We start from the raw sequence: 15934 nt of genomic DNA on the forward strand, positions 1-15934 counted from the left end.
ATCAGGTACTCTTCCTATGTTGAAGGGTCTTCTCAGTCACACAGAAGAAATATTCAAAGACCCAGTGAGGGCTAGGGTGTTAAACCCAAGAATTGATAAAAAATATAAGGCGGCTCCAAAGGATCCAATATTTATTAAAGGGCATGTACCTCTAGACTCGCTGGTGGTCTCAAACGCTCGTAAAAGAGCAAACTCATTATCTACAGGAGAGGCTCCTCCACCTGATAAAGAGTCAAAATTAATAGATGCATCAGGCAAAAGAGTAGCATCACAGGCGGCAAATAGCTGGCGTATAGCCAATACACAGGCACTACTCGCACGTTATGATAGGGCACATTATGATGAATTAGAAAAACTCATCACACATCTCCCCAAAGAACATCAGAAAAAGGCAGATCAGTTAATACAGGAAGGTAAAATAATAACTAATACTTCCATTAAGTGCGCCCTAGACGCAGCAGACACTGCAGCAAGATCTATCAACACCAGTGTCATGTTAAGGAGACATGCATGGCTTAGAATCTCAGGATTCAAACAGGAAGTACAAACGGCCCTACTGAACAAACCATTTGATCAAAAGACACTGTTTGGTTCAAGCACAGATGAGACCTTAGAAAAAATGAAAAAAGATACAGAAACGGCTAAGTCAATGGGAGCATTGCAACAGCCAACACAAAGAGGTTCCTTTCGTAGATCCACCTATAGAGGGGGCTCAAAGAATACAGGAACAAATCAGCAATCCACCTCTTTCACACCAACATCACCCAGAGGTAATTCAAGAGGCAGTTACAGAGTTAACAACAACAAAGGTAGAGGCCGCGGAAATAATAACAACCGCAACGCCTCAACCCCAAAACAGTGACTTCATAGAACTCCCCCCAGACCACATAACACCGGTCGGGGGACGTCTATCACAGTTCCTACCTGTCTGGGAGAACATCACATCAGACAAGTGGGTGAGACAAATTATCCAACATGGTTATTGCCTGGAACTCACAGCTACCCCACCAAACATCCCCCCCAAACAGCGTCCAATGAGTCAAGATCATCTGACATTGTTAAGAGAAGAAGTACTAGCACTTCTACAAAAGCATGCAATAGAGAAGGTCCCAAAAGATCAACAAGGAACAGGAGTATACTCTCTATACTTCCTGATCCCCAAAAAGGACGGGTCCCTAAGACCAATATTAGACCTCAGACCTCTCAATGCTTACATAAATTCGGAGCATTTCCACATGGTCACGCTCCAACAAGTACTCCCTTTACTGAAGAAAGGGGACTTTCTTTCTACACTGGATCTAAAAGACGCTTACTTTCATATCCCAATTCACAAAGCCCACAGAAAATACCTAAGGTTTGTATTAGAAGGACAACACTATCAGTTCAAAGTCCTTCCGTTCGGTGTCACAACAGCACCGAGAGTTTTCACAAAATGCCTAGCTGTGGTGGCAGCACACCTAAGAAGACAACAAATACATGTCTTCCCATACTTGGACGACTGGCTAATAAAGGCCAAGTCAAAAAAGAATGTCTTCACAACACACAGAAGACAATTCAATTGCTGCACCACCTAGGGTTCACGGTGAACTACAAAAAATCACACCTGCAACCAAACCAGATTCAGCAATACCTGGGGGCTACGATAAACACAGAAAAGGCAATAGCATACCCCAACCCAATCAGGATACAAACAATGGTCGGGTTAATACAAAGATTTCAACCACAACACTCACTACCAGCACGAGTGTTTATGCAACTATTAGGCATGATGTCCTCCTGCATACTGCTAATACCACATGCCAGACTACAAATGCGTCCACTACAGGAGTGTCTAGCGACACAGTGGAATCAGGCTCAAGGTCAGATTACAGATCTGGTGTTGGTAAACGACCGGACGTATCGCTCTCTGAAGTGGTGGAACACGGAAAACATTTCCAAGGGACGGTCGTTCCTAGAGCCAATTCCACAAGTGATAATAACAGCGGACGCATCGCTCTCAGGATGGGGAGCGCATATGGACAAATACACAGTGCAGGGGAAGTGGAGTGTGCAGCAAAAGAAACTGCACATCAACTACCTAGAACTATTAGCAGTATTTATAGCACTAAAAGCTTTCCAAATGCAAATTACAGGCAAGGCAGTCCTGATCAGAACAGACAACATGACTGCAATGTATTATATTCAAAAACAGGGGGGGACACACTCTCTCCAACTATCCAAACTAGCACAGGACATTTGGAGATCTATCTGTTAGCAGAACGCCTACCAGGAGTTCAAAATCAGATAGCAGACATCCTAAGCAGACAGTCAGAACAAGTACACGAATGGGAGCTGCACGACCAAATACTGCAGCCATTCTTCCAAAAATGGGGGCAACCAGAGATAGATCTGTTTGCCAATCATCAGAACGCAAAATGCAAAAACTTCGCATCCAGGTACCCACACCAACGGTCCCAGGGCAATGCACTATGGATAAATTGGTCAAACAAATTTGCTTACGCGTTCCCTCCTCTACCACTAATTCCGTTACTGGTTCGGAAGCTGCAGCAACACTCAATGACAATGATACTAGTGGCACCCACGTGGGCAAGGCAGCCGTGGTTCACCACACTGCTACAACTCTCACAAGTACCACATCAAAAGCTAAGATTATTACCCATGCATCTTACACAGAACCATGGAGAAATAATGCACCCAGATCCCAAACAACTGAACCTAGCGATCTGGCTCCTGAGGTCATAGAGTTTGGATATTTAGATTTACCACCAGAATGTATGGAAATCATTAAACAAGCAAGACGTCCTACCACCAGAGCATGCTATGCAGCAAAATGGAAAAGGTTTGCTATACACTGTAACAGTAAGCACATCAACCCTCTGGACGCATCCACTAAACAAATCATTTGCTATTTACTACACTTGCAGCAATGTAACTTAGCATACACCTCTATAAGAGTTCATCTCGCAGCTATAGCGGCGTACCTACAAAACAGGCAACATCTTTCCCTGTTTAAAGTACCAGCAATTAAAGCTTTCATGGAAGGACTCAAAAGAGTCATTCCACCAAGAAGACCACCTTCCCCAGTCTGGAATCTCAACATAGTACTTACCAGACTAATGGGGCCACCCTTTGAACCTATGCATAGGTGTGAAATACAATTCCTCACATGGAAGGTGGCCTTCCTCATAGCTATCACGTCACTTAGAAGAGTAAGTGAGTTGCAGGCTTCTACAATTCAAGAACCATTTATGCAGTTACACCAAAATAAGGTGGTTCTTAGAACAAACCCAAAATTCTTACCAAAGGTAATTTCAGCATTCCACATCAATCAGTCAGTGGAATTACCGGTTTTCTTTCCAAAACCACAAACGGTAGCAGAAAGAGCCCTACATACATTAGATGTTAGAAGGGCCATATTGTACTACATAGAAAGAACACAAACTTTCAGAAAGACAAAACAGCTATTTGTTGCGTTTTCTCCAACACACAAAGGCAATCCCATCTCTAAAGCGGGCATTGCCAGATGGATTGTAAAATGCATTCAAATATGCTACTTAAAAGCAAAGAGAACATTAACTGTTCCTCCTAGAGCTCACTCTACACGTAAACTAGGAGCATCTATGGCATTTTTGGGAAACATTCCACTAGATGACATATGCAAAGCAGCTACCTGGGTTACACCGCACACCTTCACAAAACACTATTGTGTAGATGTGCACACAACACAACAAGCTAGAGTGGGACAAGCAGTATTAAAAACTTTATTTCAGACAGTTGCAACAGACACGGGCGACCACCGCTAGGGAGAGAACTGCTGTATAGTCTATTCATAATGTACCATCTGCAGCCCATATGCCTCGAACGGAATATGCTACTTACCAGTATGCATCTGTTCTTGGCATAGAGGGCTGCAGAGTGGTACATGCCCTCCCAGCCTCCCCGGAAACCTGTGTCTGTTCCAACATTATCTTATTTAGATACACTTACATGGGCATTCTTATCTGTATTCTACTACACTACTCCATCTAACCCTACTATGGCAAAACAATCTAAGGATGGAGCCGATGCCCATGCGCACTACCAACCAAGGGAGGAGTCACCAAGATACAAAAGACTCTCCAAGAGAAAAACAAAGTGCAATCATCCGAGCCCAACACCAGATGGCGATCTATTCATAATGTACCACTCTGCAGCCCTCTATGCCAAGAACAGATTCATACTGGTAAGTAGCATATTCCTTCCTAACCATGGGATTCAAAGGGTAAAAGGTTGAAGGGCAACGAAGGCCCGTTATGCCTTGATTTCTGCTACTGATATTATTAGCAAAAAAGTTTTTAAGTCTCACAGATCTAAAAAATCTGTACATTTCAAGTTTGGTTTCAAAGAGGTCATTTTTATATGTAGGGATGAAACTGAGACCAGCTGATAAAACCTCAATTTCTTTTTCTGACAGCACATGACTAGATACATTGAAAATAGGGATGGACTGATTCGATGTTACCACTCTTAATACTGGTTGCGAGTCTTGCGAAACCCCGGTTTATATGGGGTCCGGTTCCATCCTCTCCTCTGCGGTTGTATTTGGGGTCTGTGCTGTTGACCGTTGTATCGCCGTTCCTGAGCTAAAAAAGTGGGCTGGCGAGGTAGATGGCTGTTGGTCTTGTAGGTGTTGGTTATTGTCAGCAGATTTATCACTGCCTGATTCAGACACGGTATCGGAAAATTTAATTCTTTTTCTACCCCTGGGTTGTTGGTTAGTGTTCTGTGGGCCATAGAAATCCTTATTTAAATAAGGATATGTGCGTTCTTTGTTATATTTCTTTATGTCGTTCTGAAGTTTATCTGTTTTCTTATGGGCATTAAAGATTTCAAAGTCCTTGATTGTCTGTTGGACTTTCTCTAGTAGAGACTTACTATTGGTGATGGTGGAGTCTCCCAGAATTTTCTTTTCTAGGGCCTCTATCTCTGTGGTAAGAAGTTTGATTTGTCTGCCAGCTGTTTCAATACTTAACACCATCCAGGTGCGAGAGCACCTGTTTGCTGAGTAACTAAAACCAACTTTAAATTCCTCGTCATCAGTAAAGATGATCGGTATGTTTCGTATTTGCAGCCCTTTTGGAATTATGTTTGCACTAAGGCAGTCAGTGAGGAACTTAGCATGCAGCTCTGTCCGCACCAGTTTCTTTTTTAGTCTTTCCAGCTGATTTAGGTCTGTTTCATGAGCTGGTTGGACAAACAATGTTTTATTGCCCAATAGCGCGGGTCCGCTAGCAATTTTCAGAATATATTCTTCTGAGTAGGCTAAAGTCTCTGCCTCAGACATATAGCTAAAGTTTAAAGCTACATAAAACCACTTAAAAAAGTGACCCACACCAGACAGCCGTCTGTGCTTGATATGAGAATTGATAGTGGGCGACCCAGTATACCCTTGAGGGTTTGGGCAAAGAGTATGATGGGGTAAAGATACCTTCAAGGGATTTTAATAGACACAGGAATTTTGAAATCACTTAAATGATGAGATCGTGTGGGTTTAGTGATTTGGACCCACTAATGCTGGTTATGCAACAACAAAAATGACATATATTCAAAGCTGTTACTTGTGAGTAATCAGTCAGGAGAGAGAGCAAAAAGAGATTGAAAAACGGGTGTATATAAACAGAGAGTATTTAATCTTTTTTTCAAATCAAGTTAAAAAGTTGGGTACAAGATAAACGGCAAAGATGTAAAAGGGTAAAACCATTAATCCACACAGCCCTTGTTACATCAATTGCTCAAGCTTTTCTACCTAACACAAAATTAAATAAATATTCAATGGTAGATAAAGCCACAGTCAACATTTCGGTCTCTATTCTTTCGTGTTGGAGACCATCCTCAGGACATGGATTTCATATCTTGAGTACCCTAAAAATGATAACAGATTAAAAACTGTTTTAAAAATACTGTCTCAACCCAATGAAAGTATCATCTACTTGATATATATAACACCCAAAGAGCTCTCATCTCCTAAGAATAAAGGTAGATATTTAGGAATACCTTTTAGTTGAACCACAATCAAAAAATAGTGGTAAAGTAACAGATACAAGATTTTGAGTTACAGCTATTATTTACATCATGAATGACATTCAGGAGATACAGTTTGTGAATCAAATTAGATAAAAAGTAAATTCTTCATTTACTTAATGAAAAACATTTAAAAGATACAATTTAAACATCAAATTAAATAAATAATATCATAATTAAGGAATGCACTTCCTAAATAATGTCAATTCTATGTCGTCATCAAAATTGTCCGCAGGGTATCCATTTTAGCCCAAGAGAACCTTAGGTTAACATTCAATGTATTAGTTCTATAATGGTTAGGACAGTGATCTAAAAAGAATTAGGTCAGGAATCAAATTTGCACGTTGTTTATACATGATAGACAAGTTAATTCGAGTGTTGGCATAAAAGCAACCCTCATTTTTAACATTTGTGTACCTCAATCATATAGGCGCATGTGTCAATCATGCAAGCGTCCGGATCATAAAGTCAATTTCCTAGCGCTGATACCGATTCAAGAATTATCGTATTGCGCTGAAGTACCCTGTGATTGGATAGTGAAGCAGAACAAGAATTGGATTACATTCCATATCCCTATATCAAATCGAATTTCTGTGTAACTAAATACTTGGTTTTTATTAGGTCGAGCAGACCTACTCTCAATGCGTGAGCATTGAGAGTGTCTGCTTCAGACCTTTTGTGGCCCGTATTTAGGAATGTGGACAGCTACCAGACGCGCGCTTTGACGAGGTCAGATTTCACCTCGGGAGCGAGCGTCTGGTAGCTGCGCATGCGCGAATGAAATCCCTTGCTCTCAAACACACACAGGCAGCCCCCACCCCTCTGCATGCACGCACACACACACACACAGGCGCGCGCATGCACACGCAGGCATACGACACACATACAGGCACACATACAGGCACACTATCCCCTACCTCGCATTCTCTCTCAATCACACAGTCACGCATGCGCACACACATTCCCACACGCACACACGCGCGCACACACTCCCCCTCCCCCTCCCCTCCCAGGCATACACACAGGCACGCACGCACTTCACTTCAGCCCTGGGCCCCACTCACCGACTGCGCTCTTCCGGCGGGCTCCTCTCGCTCTCCGCGCGTCTCGTCTCCTCTTCACAATCGGGGCTCCCTCAGGTCCGAGGAGCCCCGCAACAGGCGCGACACTCCTCCTTCTCCCCGGCCCCCTCCTGGGGACCCGGGCTGATTCGGACCGGCAGGGCGCTCCATGCGCCGGCAGCTCGCGGACCTCGGGAGGCGGGACTTCCGGTCGGCCGCGACCGGATTGGCCGGCCGGCTAAGAGCTTCCGGGTCGCCGCGGGCCGCCTCCTCCCACCCAAAGCGGCCCGTAACCATCGATTTCCTCTCGTTTAAAGATTGCAGTGGGTTGACCATGAATTCAGAATCCTTTTCGGAACAGGGAACAGAGGATACCGAATTTGCACGGTATGCTATATTTGGCTGAATTCGAGAATGCTTGGTTTACCACTTAAAGGACCGGGGCAAATGCGATAATTACTGCTACAAGCCATGGTGTATTATTGCCTGGATTTGACAAGGCTAACTATTAATTTGAGGTTATGCTTGCTAATTGTGTGATGATGTGGCCTAAAAGGGACGATTGCTTCAGGTTATGCCTCATAACTGTGTAAGAATGCGGCGAGAAACTGACTTAGACCATTGTCACAACGGCCGATATAGTGTATTGCTTTACAATTGGCGAAGGCGAGATTCCCCCTAGTTTGTGGTTCGCCGATTTCCTTGTCAACATGTCCATGGCGCTACGCTTAACTCAAATTCCCCTTGATTGAATGTCTTTAAATATGAGGGACACACTATGTGTGATGGAATTTTGCTCCCCTCTACCCTCCCCCTTTTGTAGTTGTTTAAGCCGATTTGGTTGTAATGATTTTGCTAACCCGGATGCAGGAAGTATGACAAGGACAGAGGGGGCTCTGTGTGTCCTCAGTCCACCATCTCGGCACTGGCACTGCACCTCGCAGCCTTCCTCTCTTCGGCACAGCGCCTCGCAGCCCTCCTTGCTCGGCACAGCGCCTCGCAGCCCTCCTCGGCACAGCGCCTCGCAGTACTCTCCTTTGCAGCACAGCACCTCGCAGCTCTTGTCCACTTGTCCGGCTGCCATCAGGACTCTGCAGTGTTTCACGTGCTGCACGTGCTGCGGTGCTCGGCACATTTCAGAGTGGCTGGGGCGTGGGGATTGGATAAAAGGTGTGCTCAGCTGTAGACATTAACAGCCCATAAAGGCCTTTTAATAGCCCTCCTGCCCAGCCTTCCTCAAACACCCCATCCTCGGTTCAGAGGAGGCGTTCATTGCTGGGTTACTGACACCCCTCCTCGCCCCTTCTTGCCCCCTCCCCCACCCAGCAGACGGCACCGTGAGCCCCCGGTGGGGCTGAGTGGGGATTATCTGAGCAGGGGGTGGGGTGTCCAGGTACCACGTGCAAGACCACCTGGCAGAGGCGCCCCCCTCCCCTCAGCAGGCAGGGGGGCAGTGTGTGGTGGGGGGGAGCAGTGTGAATACCTTGGAACCTCTGCGAGGGTGACTCCCCCGTCCAGACACCCGAGGCGCTACCCGTGGCACGCCTTTCATCTTGTCTGACGTGGGCTCTCAGCTCAGGCTTTTGGCACCGGGAGGGCAATTTGGCGGGGTGGGGCACTGTAGGGGAACAGTGTGAATACTTTGGAACCTCTGCGAGGGCGCCTCCCCCGTCCAGACACCCGAGGCGCTACCTCGGGCACGCCTTTCATCTTGTCTGACGTGGGCTCTCAGCTCAGGCTTTTGGCACCGGGAGGGCAATTTGGCGGGGTGGGGCACTGTAGGGGAACAGTGTGAATACTTTGGAACCTCTGCGAGGGCGCCTCCCCTCTCCAGATACCCGAGGCGCTACCCGTGGCACGCCTTTCATCTTGCCTGACGTGGGCTCTTTTGGCACAGGGAGGCAGCAGCGCCACAGAGAAGCCAATAAATAAATAAACATCCATCGGTTGTGTCAAAAATACCAAAACTCCAAAAGCATAACACTTGAGTGCACGCCTTCATCAAGCACGGGACCCGTCATGCCAGCTGTGCTCAGGGGCTGTACGGGCCGCCTACGTCATTAGTTACAGTGTGTGCGTGCCACAAGCTACCGTCACCAACCCCAACAGTGCGCATCTTATCGACCGCAGAATGATGAAAGGCTTAGCAGGCATAACCTTCATCAGCAAAGAGACAGACCCCAGCAGTGCGCATGTTATCGACCGCAGAATGATGAAAGTCTGAGCGGACATAGCATTCAGCAGGCAGGAAACAGACCTCAGCAGCAGGCACTAAACCCCTTGAGCTGAGATGAGCGCAGCCTTGTGATGGCAGAGGAGACTCCGAAGCTGCGCTTACCACGTGTGTCTCTCGAGGTCCCAAGGCTCCACATTTCACGCGTGTCTCTCGAGGGCCCGGGGTCCGCATTTCATTTGTCTCACTAGGCCGCACATTCCACTGTTCACAAAACCAGGCCTTTTAAGAATGTTGCTGGCCTCGGGGTACACACTTCCTCGCCTCCAGTCACGATTAACAGTTGAGCTACACAAACCCAAGCACTTTAAAAACGTGTTCTTTGAGTAAACACTTGGAATGACCCTGTTGTGGCCTCGAGGCACTTTACTGAGCCACTAAAGCCACGGATTAAAGAGCGGGCTCAGGAGACGGCGCCCCTCTCACACCACTCTCCCCTCTCACCTCTCTCCTCTCTCACCACTCTCCCCTCTCTCACCACTCTCCCCTCTCACATCACGCTCTCCCCTCTCACATCACGCTCTCCCCTCTCACACCACTCTCTCCCCTCTCACACCACTCTCTCCCCTCTCACACCACTCTCTCCCCTCTCACACCACTCTCTCCCCTCTCACACCACTCTCTCCCCTCTCACACCACTCTCTCCCCTCTCACACCACTCTCTCCCCTCTCACACCACTCTCTCCCCTCTCACACCACTCTCTCCCCTCTCACACCACTCTCTCCCCTCTCACACCACTCTCCCCTCTCACACCACTCTCCCCTCTCACACCACTCTCCCCTCTCACACCTCTCTCTCCCCTCTCACACCACTCTCTCCCCTCTCACACCACTCTCCGCTCTCACCACTCTCCCCTCTCTCCTCTCACCACTCTCTTCTGTCCCCTCTCTCTCCTCTCTCCCCACTCTCCCGACTCTCCCCACTCGCCACTCGCCACTCGCCACTCGCCACTCGCCACTCGCCACTCGCCACTCGCCACTCGCCACTCGCCACTCGCCACTCGCCACTCGCCACTCGCCACTCGCCACTCGCCACTCGCCACTCGCCACTCGCCACTCGCCACTCGCCACTCTCTCCACTCTCCCCTCTCACCACTCTCACCACTCTCACCACACTTCCCCCTCTCACCACTCTCCCCTCTACCCTCTACAACTATTAGCATTGTAAATGACAAAGCTATTAATTTAGCTATTTTCAAACCAAACGCATAAATAAAAAATTTGTCATTTACAATACCGATAGCTCCAACTTTCCTAATGCGAGACCTATTGCATTGCAAATGCTTGTTACCTTATGGGAGCCAACAGGTGTCCCAGGTAGATGGAATAGTTTGCACCATAGAGATTAAAAATGCAGTGGCGGTATCTGTATTTATAGATAATATAGATGTATTGGTAAGCTGATACTATCCATTATGCGTCTATGCATTTCCCCATTTTATACACAAGTTATTATTTCTTACTTGTACATTTGCCTATATCTTTTGTTTTAAGGCGAAGTCACAAGAGTTTCCCAAAACATTCTGCATTGTTAGCCTTGTTGACCAAAACACTCACTAGTCAGTGTTGGTGGCCAGTTTTAATGTTAAATTATACTGTATACTCTCTATGATAGAGTTTTGGCTAACTGATGTTGTCAGGTTTTTACGACATTATAGAAATGGAAAAGGGATAATATCCGAATAATCACTAAATTGCCTGTGTAAAGCCACAGATTTAGAAAAAAGGGGGGCGGGTCACTCATTTTTTAAAAGGTTTATTATTTGTGGTACAAGAAGGGTGAAGCACCTGATCCAGTTCCTACATGATCTACCCTGGCTGATCTCAGGCTCAAACACATTGATACACAAGTCGAATCACAGTAATCACTTTACATTGTGAATGCGGCCGACATTCTAATGTCCCGTGCAGCTGTATATTCTAAACACCAGAGCTCTAGCTAAACAGGGTTGTTAGATTTTATTAAGACATAGTAGCCGAGTTAATCACAGAATACCTGTTAAGTCGGTCGTTCGTCGGTCGTTTCCGATCAAGTAGATCATACTTTCATTGGGTTGAGACGGTATTTAAAAAAAATGTTTAATCTGTTATCATGTTTAGGGTACTCAAGATATGAAATCCATGTCCTGAGGATGGTCTCCTACACAAAAGAATAGAGACCGAAACGTCGACTGTGGCTTTATCTACAATTGAATATTTAATTAATTTTGTGTTAGGTAGAAAAGCTTGAACAATTGATGTAACAAGGGCTGTGTGGATTAATGGTTTTACCCTTTTACATCTTTGCTGTTTATCTTGTACCCAACTTTTTAACTTGATTTGTAAAAAAGTTTAAATACTCTTTGTTTATATACACCCGTTTTTCAATCTCTTTTTGCTCTCTCTCCTGACTGATTACTCACAAGTAGCAGCTTTGAATATATGTCATTTTTGTTGTTGCATAACCAGCATTAGTGGGTCCAAATCACTAAGCCCACACGATCTCATCCTTTAAGTGATTTCAAAATTCCTGTGTCTATTAAAATCCGTTGAAGGTATCTTTCTCCCATTTAAAGCACCTTAGCGAGTGCTATACATATCTATACACTAGAGCAGTATAGATCACACAATACACATTTTAGGTCCTGAGGAAAGCCAGTTTTATAGAAGAGGCCTGGCTGAAACATGTCGACCGCCCACAGGATGTAGGAGTTCCCTAAAATACAACTCCCCTACATCCGCTGCCTTGTATTTTAACACTGCCAGAGGCCCAATTATTAAAATTAACCTTTTGGGACCTATGGACAGTTTTTAAATCTCACGTTTCATGTCACCCACAACGCACACACAGAAATATAGGCGTTGTAGCACACCAGGGACACACTCTGTGTCACCAGGTGGGCCCGATGATGAAGCATGCCACCAACTAGGTTAGTGGGTGAGGGCTTCATGAAGAAAGACACTTTCTTTCTTCTGGCAAACACCACACAGATCTCCACTACGTCGTGAATGACTAGTTCCCATTGATAAAATACAATTCTCAGGGGATATGAACTAGTTCTCATATATCCCCACACTCTCTTTGATACCGATACCGTATATTTGCATACGCCACCTGGTAGATGTAGCTTATAACTAAGTGACACAATTCTCTTCTTTATTTTATACAGCCTTGCCACATTTCGACCATAGTTTGTTCTCTGAGGTGCGGAGTAAACTAAGGTCCATTCACCAGCTTTTAATTTTCTCAATTTCTTCCCACAGTAATAACAATTTTGTTGTCATTGTTTTGCCTTTTCTAAATTGTTTAGAGTCAAATCTCTTGAATCTTCCCAATCATCTTTTCAATTAAGATGTATAGTCTACCTCCAAAAAGTAATTTGAAGGATGAACAGCCCAGAACTTTATTTTGGATCACAAATCCGGCCAAAGGAAGTAACTGACCCCAGTTTTTTTCTGGTCCTATGAGCGTTTATTTTAAGGTTAGTTTTAAGATCCTATTGTAGTGTTGTACTAGCCCATCAGTTTGTGGGTGGTACACCGTGGTTCTTAAATGTTTTGAATTTAGTTGTTTACATATTTGGCCCACTAGTTTAAACAGGAAAGGAGTGCCTTGATCATTAAAGATTACGTTTGAGAAACCTATCCTTGAAAAAACGTGGGTCCTAGTCTGTGGAGGCTGGTGAATTTTAAAACTGGCGGGGCGGAGAAATTTTAGACCAACTTTCATAGCAAAATGGCAGTGATGCATGGCTCTGCGTGGTTTTGACAGCTCGATGCTTGGTGAAATGTTACAGCCTGTGCCTTGAAACGGGCATAGTCTGCATGCTCTTTTTAGCATTAAGCAACAGAGAGTGAAAATCCCTGATGCATCAAACAGGTAAACCATTGAGCAGTGGAGATAAACTGGGGTACTGCAACTTGATGTAATTGTTCAGGTAGAAAGGTTATAATGCAGCCTAGGACAGGGTCAGTTTTCCCAAGCTTCATAGGTTGAGCAAAGAGGGCATTGTTGTTAACGCTGTTGAATACCAACAAGAGATGAAAGAGGAAAATAGCACTGATCCTTGGTTATCAGTTTCTGTACTTGCTGGAGTTGCTCAGTTCGATATAGGAGAACTAACTTGGTTCCAGGATCTTAACTTTTGTGCTCTGTACACAACCCTGACCAGCTGAGTCTGATCTCTGCATTAAAATTGTTCTTTAATTTGGTTTTAAGTAATTCTGCTGATGACTTGAAAGAAAATCTGCAACTCTAATTTTAATTTTAAATATTTTATGAAGTGGCAAATCATACAAGCAATTTTGTTTTTACCAGGGATGTGATCCCATTTTCGTAAACTTTCACTTTACTACTTCTGTTTTAAATGAACAGTTTCTTCATAGAAGTACATTATATGGTCTATATTAGTGGTTCTTAGTGGTCGGGGGACCCCTGGGGATGTGAAAAGCCTTTTCAGTGCATCAGGGACTACTTCGAAAATAAAATAATGTTAACAGATTATAAAAGTATATATAAATAAAGAACCAACATGTACAAGTGAACATTTTAAAATGCAATTTAAATGTGAAGGAGTTTGACATTTGAGGCTATAAATTAAATTAGTATCCTCAAATTGTTTTGTGAGAGCAGTAGATGTGCATCAAACCTAATATAGTATGGACAATGATTGGCCTCAACTGAATTTAGGAAAGCTCCAACCTTTTCCTTTGTAAAGTGTTTTTTTTTGTTTTTTTTCGTGTGAATTAACTAAAATGTTTCATGATTTGTGCATTTGTTTGTTTCTGTATTTGTTGAGTATTGTGTTTGCAGTTCAAATCCTCGAAAAGGCTTAGCCCAAGGTCTCCGGCTTCCTGTATTGACTGAGTAGGGCTCCTTGAATTCCAATAATGATTCACTGGGGTACCGTGGGTTCCAGTAATGTTTAAGTGGGAGTCTACAGAAGTCTAGAGATTAAGAACCACTGGTCTGTAGGGTTGTACCTGCCACATTTGGCATTGGTTAATGTGACTGTTATTTTTCAGGCTGGAGAATGTCTCGTATTCCTCTTGGCAAGGTTCTCCTGCGGAATGTTATACGCCATACAGATGCCCATAATAAGGTAGGCATTTCAGAACTGTCTGTCATTTACCATCCAGGACCCAAATTCCTCTACCCCCTTCCGGATTCAGGATCAATTCAGGATTTGGCCCAGTGTTAGAGGGAGATCATGATTTTTATATTTTTTGGGCATAATCTTTATATCGTTTTGGATAACGCACTGATGGCTTCCTTATTGCCGCCTTCCTTGGGCATGGAGGAAAGCGGCAAGCTACTTGTGCTTTGCAGAAAAAGGCAAACATCAGACTTTTCATTTCCTTTCAGACCTAAACTGCAAATATCCGTGCATTTATTTTTCCATATTGTCTCGTACCACAGTAGACTCTCGGCCCCTTTTAGTCTCCATTAATTTTTTCTCCCGCAAGCCTCGAGACAATAAATAAACAAAACAAACATGGATGGGATAATCATTTCCCATCTGAGTTGTGGCTCCTTGGAGATTGTTGTGGCTGATTATGTCTGCAAGAGTATCTTAAATAAATGTCCCTCCTATTAGCCGCACTTGCAGCAGTAGGTGAAAAAGTGATACGCTGCCATAACAACGAATGAGTGTAGCACATAGTCATATGAAACCATAAAGTATATTTTCTCTTGAATATGTTTGTCCTCTAATGATTTCCCTGGCAGGAAAGGCCTAAAGTGTAAAAGGAGACGTAATGTCCATTCACTTTAACCCCAATACAAGTGCTCACGGTAGTGAGCAGAGTTCAAGACTTAAAACTGCAAGAGGTACAGGAAATGTCCCTATTTGGGTACATAAGAAGATTTCAGTCAAGAAATATCTAGAAGTCTGGGCATGCTTTGATCCAACATATCAACATGATTGAAGTGCTGTAGCCAAACAACATCGCAGCATACAATAAAATCCAAGAAAATCGGCAGTAAAACAAGCATAGCCAGGTTGCTAGAACACATTAATTAACATTCACCTTCCCGCCATTACACTGAGCCATATCAAGATCTTTTCAGTGTCACAAATGTGAACATCACTAGAGGGATGGAGAGAAAAAATATTGCAGTTCAGGACTGTTTTGAAGTCCCAAATTCCACAATGTGCTTTCTGCATATAATTGTGCCTTAATTCCATCATGATCTCAAACAACTGAGTGACGATTTGCTGGAAACTGCCTTAGTCTACAGTCTATTTATTTTTTTATTATTATTATTACAATACTATTCCCCAGGCTTTATTAGATTGTGTAAATAAAGGTCCTTGTGATTGTTCATCCCCTGTTATAACAGTACCTTATGGAAATAAGTCACCCTTGAGTTATTAGAGTAGCTCAAGTCGAGTGTCCTTTGTATAATGTATGCTTGAACCTCAACCTCCTAAATCAGTCTGAGATGCCACATAGGGCCACTGAAACATTACTCTTGTTCTTAAACTGCACCTCTTTTCTTCATAAGCAGGCTGATGGGTGATCTAAGACTTACATCTGCAGCTCCTGCTGGATAATTCTTTTCTAGTCTTATAAATAATTATACCGTGTAGAGTAAAGC

General features: G+C 44.2%; 1 protein-coding gene across 3 annotated transcripts in view; it reads left to right on the top strand.

Annotated features, from left to right (window-relative positions):
• Window positions 1-15934, top strand: part of NKAPD1 (NKAP domain containing 1) — a 172646-nt gene that overhangs the window by 31269 nt on the left and 125443 nt on the right. For 2 of the 3 annotated variants that reach the window (XM_086957186.1, XM_086957187.1), the window contains one exon: window positions 14359-14435. In XM_086957186.1, the coding sequence (XP_086813312.1) occupies window positions 14367-14435 (69 nt within the window). In that variant the 5' untranslated portion in view covers window positions 14359-14366. Of the gene's footprint in view, window positions 1-12694; window positions 12816-14358; window positions 14436-15934 lie in introns of all 3 variants that reach the window. The other variant, XM_086957188.1, reaches the window with a different exon arrangement.

The sequence above is a fragment of the Lissotriton vulgaris genome, chromosome 2_1, assembly GCF_964263255.1.
Source record: "Lissotriton vulgaris chromosome 2_1, aLisVul1.2, whole genome shotgun sequence".
In the NCBI taxonomy this organism is placed as follows: domain Eukaryota; kingdom Metazoa; phylum Chordata; class Amphibia; order Caudata; family Salamandridae; genus Lissotriton; species Lissotriton vulgaris.